This window comes from Poecilia formosa, unplaced genomic scaffold (assembly GCF_000485575.1).
Source record: "Poecilia formosa unplaced genomic scaffold, Poecilia_formosa-5.1.2 Scaffold298, whole genome shotgun sequence".
In the NCBI taxonomy this organism is placed as follows: Eukaryota; Metazoa; Chordata; class Actinopteri; order Cyprinodontiformes; family Poeciliidae; genus Poecilia; species Poecilia formosa.
In genome coordinates this window covers 158,764-171,346 of record NW_006800237.1, presented here as the reverse complement: position 1 = coordinate 171,346, position 12,583 = coordinate 158,764, and the positions used below count along the sequence as shown (strand labels likewise).

General features: G+C 41.7%; 2 protein-coding genes across 2 annotated transcripts; both read right to left on the bottom strand.

The window, feature by feature from the left end:
* Positions 1–1,056: 1,056 nt before the first annotated feature.
* gipc1 (GIPC PDZ domain containing family, member 1) lies at positions 1,057–5,795 on the bottom strand. Its single transcript, XM_007572292.2, has 7 exons — positions 5,622–5,795; positions 4,647–5,132; positions 4,381–4,566; positions 4,044–4,224; positions 3,075–3,187; positions 2,909–2,990; positions 1,057–2,831 (listed from the first exon to the last, which is right to left on the bottom strand). Exons 2-7 carry the CDS (start codon positions 4,938–4,940, stop codon positions 2,680–2,682), a joined length of 1,008 nt encoding a protein of 335 aa, XP_007572354.1. The 5' UTR covers positions 4,941–5,132; positions 5,622–5,795; the 3' UTR covers positions 1,057–2,679.
* Positions 5,796–6,867: 1,072 nt separating this feature from the next.
* LOC103151990 (dnaJ homolog subfamily B member 1-like) lies at positions 6,868–10,238 on the bottom strand. The gene is made up of 3 exons (XM_007572291.2): positions 9,708–10,238; positions 8,260–8,822; positions 6,868–8,168 (listed from the first exon to the last, which is right to left on the bottom strand). The coding sequence occupies exons 1-3, from the start codon at positions 9,916–9,918 to the stop codon at positions 7,938–7,940; spliced, it is 1,005 nt and encodes a 334-aa protein (XP_007572353.1). The 5' UTR covers positions 9,919–10,238; the 3' UTR covers positions 6,868–7,937.
* Positions 10,239–12,583: the final 2,345 nt, after the last annotated feature.

The window sequence follows — 12,583 nt, the reverse complement described above, 5'->3', positions numbered from 1 at the left end:
CAAACATGCCTTAACACCATGAGAAAGATCAAAGAGCATTGAAAGGACATCAGTGACAAGATAGTAGATCTCCACAATACTGGACTGAATGCTCAGACAACAGTAAACATATAATTTATGGAACACTATCAACTATCGATTAATATTAACGAAACTGTCCAACAGCAATGAACCAGATGATGTCATACAGGATGCTGTTCTTTTAAAATACAGCATATGAACGCTGGGATTATTGAAAATAGTAATGGAGTACCGCAAGGGTCTGTGTTGGGACCTTTGCTTTTCAGATTAATCATTAATGATTTACCAAAGGACAAGGAACAAGTTGTTGTGAATGTTAATGATTGGATCCAGAGATCTAATTTACATCTTAATTTATCCAAAACCAGGTGTGCATTTCTTAAAAAATGCAAATACCGCCTGTGATTCTAGTATTTTAATTAAAACACACACAAAAAAAACATAATTAGTAGACGAGATATTTAGGGGTCATCTTGGATTCCGTATTTTGTTTTTAACAAGTGAAGCATTAAACTGAATCCAATTCTCAATTTATTAAAAATATTTTACCTTTTGAACGCCTCAAGTTATACTTTGATTACATCTCATGTGACAAATTGAAAACATGTTGGTAATCGTTAATTTCATAAAAAAGTGATTAAGGTGCTGCATAAAAAAAAAAAAATTGTATCATCTTTGTCAGACACTAAAATACTTGGAATACAAACATTTCTCAATTCATTTAAAGAGAAATCATAATATCATGCTTCCAGTCAGCTTAACTTGCTGCTGGTACACTTGAATTTCCTCACTGTGGGACAATAAAGGATATTTATATTTTAGTCTAAGCTTTTAGTTCCAGATTCATTTACTAAAAGAGAAAATAAGCCAAAATTCAACTTGATATATTTGAAAAGCTGGTTACCAATATGACAAAACACAAAGGTTTCTCCTCCAATATCCAACACCTATTTTACTGAGAGATTAAATCCGTATTTCACTCAATTACATGCAAATCATTTTTAATTTTACGCTCCATGCTTTTTCCCCCCCCAACCCCCAAACAATGAGAGGAAACATTTTCCACGTTGGCTCTCTAATTTGCCACCTTCCTGACAAAGGCCTGTAAGTGACCTCGATGGGTCCGTCCAGAGCTATCAAGTGAGCCGAGGTCGATCTGATTACACCAGCCGACAGCCGCCGACAGTGATTTCACCGTCTGAATGAACGCCATGCATATTTCAGGAGGACAAAGGAGGGAGAAGAAACACAAACACCCTTCTAGGTGGCTTCTGTGAGCGCCCGTGAAAAATTCAGACGCTTAAAGAGGGCAAACGACAAAAAACATCGCGAAGAAAGACCAGACAGAAAACGCTGCGTGGGTGTTGTTATTGCGTTGTATTTGAACATGGACCGTGTAACACAAAGCCATCAAAATAATTATTAGTGTCCAAGCAGGAGAGAATTACATCACCCATGTAGATTTATCATCAACTCTGAGGAATGAAACAAAACTGCAAAATAGCTTCTTCACATTTGGATCATCTGAAAATGTCAGAACAACAAAAGGGTTTGTTTCTTTTTCTTAAATTAGGCGTTGTTGCACGATGGAAGCAGCATCTCATTCAGGATCTTTAACATCATGCATCTGAGTGTTAAACATAAAAAAAAAAGACAGACATATCTAAAATTAGAAAAAAAAAATGGATGAAACGCAGATTTTGTTTCTTGTACAGCGATTCCAAACCATTACAGTTTCTTTGTTACGGCTCTCTTAGTAATAAAGACGCGACGACATGGTGAAAATGTTCATCTTTTTACGCAATTCTTAATCTTTTTTTTTTTTTTTTTTTTTTAAATAGACATCACATCACCTCATATAAAAACACTAGCTGTAAAAAAATAAGTCGACACAGTCCACAAACCAACCTCCTGCTTGACCTTCAGGAACAGGAAGTAAACACTGATTTCCTTTTAACACTGTAGAGTCTCCTGTCTGCTTCACTAACAGTGAGCCGCTTAAGTTTTTAGTGTAAAGCTACGGTTTACCTATCGCCTCTTTGTAACAAGAGGTTTTATTTCTAACTTAAGACCAGATGTTAGGAAGAAATGTAAAAGAAGAAATGCAACAGCACATGCTTGTAAAACTGACCCATCACAGTAACATCAAGTGGTTCAGAACAGCACTGTAGCTCAGGGGGAGAAGTCGCGCAGTGCAATATCTAACCAGGTGAGGCGACGTGCGGCTCGTCCTCACCTCTGCCGCTGGCTTGCAGTGCAGAAAGACACGTAGTTTTAAAATCAAAGATCTCGTTTCTCCCATATCGGACAACAGAGTCGGCCGCTCTTTCCGCTGCAGGCAGCTACAACGTCAACATGCAGGGAGGTTTTCAGTAAGGGGGAGGTGGGGGGGTCACGCGATGTGCTCAACGATGTCATTTCTGGAAAAAAAAAAAACAACAAAAACGCTGGAAGACACATTAAAGCACTTTAGGAAGTCACGGCAGTCACCTTCCCCTTTGTGTAACCGGACGGTCCGCTCTGGCTCCCAAAAGGGTGGAAAAGCACGAAAATAGGAGTGTTGTACACTGGAATAAAAATAAACTCATGATGGTGGTGCTGTGTGTCCTGGTAGTGTTAACACCCGCACGGGGCGCTCTGCTCCGTTAGCTCCTGCAGTTACACGCGTCCGACCTTCGCGTCACCGATGGCGCCCCACACGTCGAAAACAAACTCGTCGGGGAAGGCGAAGTCTCCCAGAGTCTCGTCCAAAGCTTCGGCAAACTCGTCGGGGTTCTTCTTGTCTTTGCCCAGCTCCACCATAGTGGCGGCTGAGGAGAGACGACAGGTCGTTTAATCGGTCGGAAAGGCAAAATGCGGATCCGTGTCTACGGACACTCGTTCTTACCCAGTTCGCTGTCTCTGATGCCCATGTAGCTCTCTAGCAAATCATCCACCTTCTCAATCGCTTTTTCCTCAAAGGCAGAAGGCTGGCAAAACAAAATTGAATGCGCACGATCAGGTACCAGAGATTTAGTAAACAAACAACCCAAACCCTCCTGTGATCAGCTCACCAGCTCCTCCACTGTGGCGGGACCTTTAGAGCGCAGACGAAGGGTCCCTCTGCCCGTCCCGAGCTGGACCCCCGAGCCCGACCTGGAGCCCGATGACCTCTGACCGATCATATCTGGGTCAAAACAATTCATGTACTTAGCGTAAACTAGACATGCATGCGACTTCAAGCTAGAAACTCAAAAATCTGATTTTTTTTTTTCCCCCCACTCCAAATCAGTAAATGCACCATCCCTTTAAAACCACCCCAATAAGATGTTAGTAAGGGGAAAAGGTTCAAAGTTAGTTCATGTTAGTAGCAAAGGGATGCTGGATAATTGAGAGAGAGGAAGAATAAAATCTTTTAAGAAGCTAAGAGAAAGGAAACTGTTCAGTCATGCTGTTGCAACACAGTACAGCACTACAAATGAGATTTTTTTTTATGTCTGTGTGTCTTTGAGCTTTCAAGATGTGACCGTCGTGGAGGATGCTGGATTTGGAAATGTTGGCAAGGTATTGGAAATCTCCCAGCTGGGCTAAGATCAAACAGAGGCTGATTGTTTTCAGTTAGAAATGCTAAGCTGCTAATATAGCAATCTGAAGAAAGTTTAAAATCATGTTTTTGTTTTGAAATACCTGTGAAATCCTTGTAAATCTCCAGTTGTTCAACTTTTTATCTGTGAGACAAAAATCGCCAGCTGCCCACTTCTGACAATTAGCTCGGCTTCAGTGCAGTTATTTTGGTCTTATCTGGGTCTTTTCAGATAAGATACAGTAGCTATTTTATTACCTCGGGATTTTGATGCTTTTTTTTTTTTTTTATTGTAACAGGATGTTAAATAATGAACCAAAGCCACAGAGGAAGCCAGTATCAGATGTAAAGTCCATGCAGGATTGTCTGCTGCAGCTGATGTTTTCAAGTAAATTCAGTAGAGATCAAGAAATATAACAATAAGGCTCCATAATTTAGGTCACCATTCTCTCTAACCTACCAAAAGCTTTGAGGGGCTCCACAAGCTTGATAATGAACATTTTCCCCTTAGGAAGCTCCTTCAGCATTTTGGCAACTTCGTAGTGTCGACAGCCAATGAGGCGATGGCCGTTAATGGACTCGATCATGTCACCGACGTTAATGACCTGGATTTGATGGATGATGCTCCCCTCCCGGATCCTCTGCAAAGCACCAAAAGTTAAAACATTTCAGGTCAAAACAATCCAGCTCACAACATTTTGTCAATACTGTTGTGAATATTTACACACAACAACCCAGTGGGGGAGGTGGGGGATTGTTGTGGCCCTTCTCTGTAGATTTTTGAAAACTTTCCTCACCTTGATGAAAGCATAACCTGCTCCGTTGTCGGTGATTGTCAATCCCAACGCATCTTCTCCTTTGAAGATTTCTATTTCCTTCTTCTGGCCTTTAATGTGGGCAAAAATGAAGTCCTCCAGCCCAATCTGTCCCCCTAAAAGTTTATCCATGTCCACCTTATGAGTGTTCAGCGTGCAAAACATAACCTGTGGAGAGAAACGGTCGCATTTAATCTTCATCCCAATCAAAACATCTTGTATGTCTTTTTAAAGTCTGACTGACTGACCTCAGATGCTGGGATGCCAAAGGCCTCTCCAATTTTGGCATAGAGCTCTCGCACATTGCTAAAGCCCTCAATGCGGCCTGTGGGGCTGCCGTGAGCCAGTTGGGTGTGGAAAATCAGCCGGGGTCTCATGTTGTTTGGTGGGGGAGGAAGGCCGTCAGACCCTGCAGCCTCCCCGGCGACTCCTCCATCCAAGCCCTCCATACCGGGCACGTTGAGACCCCCACGGATGGGCTCCGCTTCCTCATTCTCCACCAAGGGGGACGCCTTCTTCCTCCTTCCCAGACCCAGAGGCATTGTGGACGCCGCTCTAGGAAGTTACCCCACAATCCAGACCAGCATAAACCTGGGGTGCTGACTCTGCAGCAGATTTATTCAGTGTTTACGTCAGAGCCCTCCAGACCAGTTTGAAACTTGCATCGGCCAGGCACTGAATGAATGTAGGAGCACACACATCAGAGCAGCTCACATAGCTGGGTCTGTGATCAGCTGGACAAGAGAAACAAAAACTCCAGTTATGAACAATCGTCAAACAGAGCCAAGGAGAAACCCTGGGTACAATGTAAAAGCTTTTGTATCATGAGCTGCTTCACAAATAGGCGACAAGCTCAGTGTTAAATCTAAAGAAATGTGCTACATACACTGAAGTTACTTCTCATCTAACACCACACTGCAGCCTGGACAATCAATGCATGAGGCAAGGCTAACACTAGATGCTAGCTGGCTTCCAGTTAAAGCAAAACAAACACTTGACAGGTACCCAGCTACAGAGCCAACACCAAAATAACACTAATTAAACAGGTACCTTTGGCTCCTTGTCGCCATATGGTTACTAAGAAGTGTTGAGGTTAATTAGCACGATCGGTAAACATGAACCGAGAAGCGAAAACATGGCAGGGCTCGACTTTTAGCTCTTCCTGTTAGCTGAGCAGCCCACTAACCCCCCCTCTCATCTACTGATAATATTCATAAAATAACCTTATTCTGTTGAAGTACGCTCTTCACGCTGCTCCGCTTCTAGCTGCGATGTTTAATTATCCCGATCAGACTGGTAGGAAATTACAGCGTGTGTGTTAGTAGCGGTGTGTTGTTGTAGAATTAGCTTTGAGCCAGCCAAGCTGGGTGGAACAATGACGCCTTCATGTAACCTCGTAAAAAACAACTCCTCCCCCAAGACCGGGTGAATAATCTAGAATGTGAAAAGATGGGGGGTGGAGGGGGGAAATAAAATAAATTGTTGTTTTTTTCATGGTCATTAAATGAGAGGAAGGTGGCAGATATGTGAATAAATTTACGCTAAATAAGTATATAATAATAAAAAGTAAAGGTTTATATAGTAGTGCTTACGAATTCTGATTATTTCTACAGTCTGATTAAAAAAAAAACACATCCTGTTGCATTGCTCCTTTATGTAATTCTTTTCTGCCCTCTAGCGGTTGATTATTTTAATTGCCACGAGTCAGACTACCACCACTACTACTGCCACATTTACCCGTAGTTCAGCTAAATAAACCTAATTTAAAGACGCAAATATACATTAACTTTCAAAAAAGGACAGCTTATAAATTTTGATAATCTATCTACCCCTGAGCATTTATTGCTATATTTTTTTTTAAAGAAGCACAATTTTATTAATATTTTTAGGTTTAAATTTCAGAAAAGTTGTATTAAACACACACCGTTTCTCATCTACTGATAAAATATCTACATCTAATAAACGTTGCTGTTAGTTTTAGTATCATTCTGCAGTGTCTCAACATAACATGTCTGTCTCAAATATAGATTTCTATTGGTCTTGTGTAACGTTCAGATTTCATGAGAAATTGACTTTGTAAAGCATTTCTCAAATTTCTATACATATATTTAAGCTTCGGCTTCAGTTAATTGCACAAAAAAATAAAATAAAATAAACAGCCCTTAGGTTTTCTGACAATATTTGCTATTGAGAAAGAATTTTAAACATATCACTATTTACTGAAACAAACATTCTGCTCTGTAGTTCTCATACAAGAAAAAAAAACAACTAAAATAAAACGCTGTTAAAGGTGTGCTTTACAGTTTCTTTAATGTCAAATCAAAAAGGATAAAAAAAATATCCTGTGATAAAATCATTCTTGTTACAAATAAAAGGATTTTGAACCCCCAGCCACAGACTGTGAAGCATAAACACATGAACGCTCTATGGTTTCCCCCTAAAGGAGGAACAAAGTAAACAGGCTTTTTCCATACAAAAAAAAACATCACAGAGACGACACATCTCTAAGTTTAAACCACCCGTCTGTGTCTGAAACCTAAAGCTCCAAGAAAAGCAGGAAAAAAAGCAGCACTGACATATTTCCAGACTTTGTAACCTCAAGTAATCCCCCCCGCCCCCACACTCAAGCATCAAACAATCTCCCAGTGATCAGTCTGAGCCGTGGAACTACTCAATTCCAGGAAGCGAACAGCTTGGAGTCAAAACGCAGGTTAGTGTACAGAGTAGAAATTAAACTAAAGTAATGATACTGAAGTTTCTTTTCGCCTGGCAAAAACAAAATCATGTACTAAATATGTGATTTTGGTAGAAAATAAATGTTTTATGTAATCATCAATCAGACAAGACGGCAGGATTCACACCTTTAGACGCACAGATAATTTAATTACACAGGGACGGCTGTTTGGCACAAAACAAACAACGTACATAAGAAGCAAAGTAACTTCTTTAACGATCAGGCTCACCGATCTGATAAAGATGTTTTTTTCTTCCCCTAAATTTTCATTAAACGCACGAAAGGATTTGTTACTCCCCACCGTGTCGCACCGCTCAGCAGTCTGTAATCAACTGGGATCGTTTGCATGCATCATAACTCCAAACACACGACTCACATTTTAAGCCTTCAGAAGGCTCTCAGTGGATTTTTTTCTTTTCTTTTGCAGTTCCAACAAGATCACAATCCAGTTGTCGTGGAATTTTTCCCACGACACAAAATAGGAAAATACGCGTTTTTAGTCAGAGTCGTTTCTGTTAGCGTACAGCTACGCTCAAGCCTGCATCAACGCACCTGAGGTTTCGGTTAAGCAGCTGACTGCACATCACTTCAAAACGTCTGCTGTGAAGCAAAATCAGCCGTGCAAACTTTTTTTAAAAGACATTTAATTTTTCTTCCTTCACATCCAACCAGATTTGGTTCTGAAACCCAACGGGAATAAAACCCGATCCTGAATCGTCTAGGCCGAAACCCGACGCTGAACGCCAACGCCGTCACGACTGGAAATGTTAGCTCGCTGTTAAAAGTGTCGACGGAGACGCTTTGGTCACATGGGGAGGATCTGCTCTAGTGCGTCTCGCGTGTTTTCGCCCAGTTTCTCGGGAAATTTAACAGAGAAGTCCAAGATCATGTCGCCTCGTTTGTCGGGACACTTGGACAGAGGAAGCCCCTCTCCCGTGATGCGCTTCTTCATCCCGGGCTTCACGACTTCCCTGGAGTGAACAGTGATGGTGCGGCCGTCCAGAGTGGGCGCCTTGACCGTGCATCCGCACAACGCCTGTAGGCAAACGCAGGGGAAATAATAAGAATTTATGATCATTTTCTGAACTTTTATCAGTAAATCAAAGGAAATATACCAGATTGTTTACCTCTCTGAGGGAGATTTTTGCAGGATAAACTATATCTGACCCGTCTCTCCTGAACACAGGGTGGGGTTTGTCCTTGACCACAAAAACCACGTCGGCAGGAATGTTGGTCGGAGTCTCGTCACCCTCCTTGGGGAAAGTGATTTTCGTCCCCTCTTTCCACCCGCGTTTGATATTGACCGTTAAAATCTTGTCCTCTTTGCGCACGGTGCAGCCGTCGGGGTTCACTCTCTTGCGGGAAATCTTCATCTTTTTGGTGCAGCCGGTGAAAACCTCCTCCAGGCTCACGTTCAGCTCGTGCACCACGGGCGGGTCCTGCCTCTTCTCGTGCGGCCTGTGCAGGCCGCCGGGCTGGGTTTTGAAGGACCTGTGGAAGCCGCCCATTCCTCCCATGCCGAACGGGGAGAAAGGGTCGTCGACGTCGCCGTCGATGGACGATGAGAAGAAGTGATCGAAGGGGCTGCGGCCGCCGAAGAACTCCGCAAATATGGCGTGGGGGTCTCCATTGAAGGTGTAGTTGAAGGTGGGGCCACAGTGTTCTCTGCCGTCTCCTGGACCCTTTAGTCCTGTTCAGGAGGAAGGCAACAAAGATCCAGTTTAAGCTTTTGCACGTTAGTATCAATGGGAAGAAGAAATGACAAAAAAAAAAGAATAAATAAGATCTGCCTCGGAATGATTCAAAAATCTTCATTTAATTTCTTTAAAATTTTGACAAAGACACTGTCAAGAAAATATAATCAAGTGATGGTTGGATCTACATTTTAGATTTGAAAGCAGCATTTAAATAACTCATATAAGTATAGCTTTGCCAGAGCCTGAGCAAAGTTTCATGAGGCCTTGGGTAGAATTTGAGTTCCCACAGCAACACGAATTCACTGACACTGTCCTACTCAAATAACATCAACTTAATTCAACAATGCCAAAACACCAGAAGCTCTTTTTCACACCTTTTTAATTGACAGCTGTTTATGTCAACAGAGCTTTTAGAACAAGAAACAGAAGAAACAGCGCCCTCTAGTGTCTCGATAGTCGAGGGTTACATAATCCTGGACTCTAAAGTCGCTTGTACATCGGACCGGCTCCGGTTCCAGCCCACGAATTTAAGCATGTTCGCCTGTGCACCAACACCACAAAAACAAAAACTAAGCAATAACATATAAATTTGTGTGTTTTCTACTTGCTAATCCAGAACTGTAATGTGAGACAGCAGAATGGGAGAAGAGGACAGAGCCTTCGGTTTCCAGCAGGTTCTCCAGCTGCATCCATTGTGCACAGACCTTTACATAGTGGGACAGCTGATGCAGAAAGCTGCAGGAAATAATCTCTATTGCAAATAATGCACCGATTGCAATTATGCTTTAAATATCAGAGGACGAAATTATGCTAGCATTAGGGTAAAAGTGGTGAAAACTAGAAAGCAGCATACAACTTGTGTGAGAGAGTTCAGGTACCTTCTTCTCCTAAACGATCGTAAATGTCTCTTTTCTTAGCGTCACTGAGGACATCATAAGCTTCTGCAACCTCCTTGAATTTGTCTTCGGCTCCGGGTGACTTGTTTTTGTCCGGATGGAAGCGCAGAGCCTGTTTTCTGTACGCCTTTTTGATCTCGTCGTCGGACGCACCTCTGGCTATTCCCAGCACATTGTAATAATCTTTACCCATCACACTGAACGGTCAGCTCCAGTTTCCCCCACCCCCGTTATGAAAGCACAGCCAGCGGGGACATCCAGGTGGTCATGTGTGCGGCGGCTCAACTTGCTTTGCCCACGCCGCAGCTGGTGTCACCTCCGGCGGACAAAAACTGTCAGGGTCTCCGTGACAGTCCGAGGAAAACTTTCGGTTTTGCGCGGAAAAGGCTATGAAAAAGGTTCCGCTTGTTTATCTTGATTTTTTTAAATGAAAAAAAGTAAAGAACAAAGTGTACTTAGAGATGAGATGCCGCTGCGCTGAAGAGAAACCGGTCACAGAAACTTCTGGAAGAAGCTGACGAATGTAGGTCGAGAGGATTCCCTCCAAACAACTTCCGGTTTCACCTGACCTAAATAAAAACGTGCGTCGGTGGACTTCGTTGTTTTTAAACTGAACCAGGCAACCAGCTGAACTCCTATGAATGAAACTAGTATGTTATGATTTGAAATTTGGTAATGACCTATTGTTGAATCCTTGTTGTAATTTTAGAACATTTATTTGTTGCGTCTGCTGAAGAGGAGGGGTTCCGCTTTTGTGCCCTTCAAAATAAATCAATCCCGTTTAGAAAAATGTTATAAACATTCGTTCCTCAAACGCAAAAATTCTAACTTATGCGACATCTTTTTCAAGAAATATCCAAGAAATTTTCACTAAAACAATATTTTTTACAATATATCTGTCAAAATATATCTTGAAGGTTTTTTTTCAGATCCTCAAAAAAAAAAAAAAAAACTGAAACGTGAGTAAATAGAAAATGTATAGTGCAGTTTTCTAATCAAGAATTAAATTTTTTATGGAGGACATCTATTCCTGACCCTGGTAATTGTCCCTTGTTAAATCATTATTTGACAGTGATAACCACGATTTTTTGTTGTTGCAAACAGTTTTGCGGAAGCATAGAAAACAATCCGCCCCTCATGGAGAAAACATGGAACAGTGGTGAACATTCCCAGGAGAGATTGGCTGACTGCCACTGCCACGACTTGAGCTCGCTGTTTCCAAAATTATTTCAAGAGCAAATCAAGGAATCATCCAGGATATCACAAAATAACCCAGAACAGCATCTACAGCACCACAGCCGTCACTTGCCTCAGTCAAGGTGTTCATAATGCAACAATAAAACAAAATAGGGAAAAAAAATCATGGCATTCATGAAAAAGTTCCAAAGCAAGAATTACTTTTATCCAAGAAGAACACTGAGGCCCATCTATCCAATAACTTTTGGGAACATTGATACCGAACTGTAACTTTTTAGAGGGTGAATATCTTATTACATCGGACATAAAACATTCAGAACAAAGACCCTCATACCAACAGTCAAACATGGTAGTGATAGCACAACGGTGTGAGACTGCTTTGTTTCTTAAGGTCTTCTACAACTTGCCATAATTGATGGTACCATGAATTCTGCACACTACAAGAAAATCCTGAAGGAGAGTGTCAAGCGATCAGTTTGTGACGACACCAGCCAGTCCACTTCTGATTACCTCTAATGCAGTAACTAGGTGACGGTGTTGGAGTGGCCTAGACAAATACCGCAGAGAGGTTGCATCACTCATTAAAACAGGCTATTCGTGCTCAGACGTGTCAAAAAATAAAACAACTTTGTGAAGAACAATAGACCAAAATTCCTTCACAACAATGTTAAATTTCTATTGTTAGTTTTAGTCTTTAGTGGTCAGTTTTTTTTTTTGTTTGTTTGTTTGTTTGTTTTCTTAGGTTCAGGTTGATTTGGATAGCTTTCCCCTTTATCAATGAGCTCACCATTTGAAAACCTAAGTTTTCACTTGCTTAGGTTATCCAGATGACATGAAACATTTAAGTGTGACAAAAATAGAAGAATAAAAGAGCAAACAAAATTTAGACAGAACAGAAGGAGCTGAAACTGTAAGTAAAGAGAGAAAAAAAAACTAAACTAAAACCTTTTCATAGAATTCAAGAGGAGAGAGTATCTGTCAGTGCCACCAACCAAATGCATTTGATGGATTGGATACCAGGAAGTGTGACCACCTCAAACGGGATAGTTGGCAGCTCGACCGTCCCGAGCATCCAGCTGAGGTGCGTGTTGCCACAATGCCAAGAACGGACGTCAGCAATGACCTTACTGAAGCAATTGTTGCTGCCCGTCAATCTGGGAACCGTTGTCAGGCACTTTCCAAACAGTCAGGGATATTCTACAGTGATTATCCACAAGCTGAAAACATTTAAGACAGATGTTTGTCTTCCCTGGCGTAGATGCAGTGCTTCAGATAACATTGCAATGCTATCCAGTGTGTCCTTTCTCCTTATATACGCCAACTGTCCTGTAATACACAATTTTATACAAGTTTAATAGTCAACACTGTGATATGCTGAAAAATAACTCAAACTTTGGCCCCCTTTTCAAGGTGTGAATGTTGTAGCACAAGAAAGTACTTACAACGAGATCCTTGTTAAAATTTAACGATACAATATGTGTGGCTTGTGGTTCTTTGTGTAGGTTCGTACTGTACACAGCAATAAGCTCACTGTTGGCAAGTTCATACAAGAGTCTCTGGTGAGACACGTGTGGCTGAGTCAAATGGCTGAATCACTTCCTCTGTCTGCAGTCACGTTCTCCAGTCCTGCTACTGACCGCATAGTTTGATTCAGGTGTGTT

Excerpts from the sequence above, each read along its gene's own strand:
- gipc1 (XM_007572292.2), bottom strand. The coding sequence starts at position 4,940 with ATGCCTCTGGGTCTGGGAAGGAGGAAGAAGGCGTCCCCCTTGGTGGAG. Across the intron at positions 4,567-4,646 it reads TTGGCATCCCAGCATCTGAG|GTTATGTTTTGCACGCTGAA; the intron begins GTCAGTCAGTCA and ends TTCTCTCCACAG. Across the intron at positions 3,188-4,043 it reads GGAGCCCCTCAAAGCTTTTG|ATATGATCGGTCAGAGGTCA; the intron begins GTAGGTTAGAGA and ends GTTTTGACCCAG.
- LOC103151990 (XM_007572291.2), bottom strand. The coding sequence starts at position 9,918 with ATGGGTAAAGATTATTACAATGTGCTGGGAATAGCCAGAGGTGCGTCC. Across the intron at positions 8,823-9,707 it reads CGATCGTTTAGGAGAAGAAG|GACTAAAGGGTCCAGGAGAC; the intron begins GTACCTGAACTC and ends CCTCCTGAACAG. Across the intron at positions 8,169-8,259 it reads CAAAAATCTCCCTCAGAGAG|GCGTTGTGCGGATGCACGGT; the intron begins GTAAACAATCTG and ends GTTTGCCTACAG.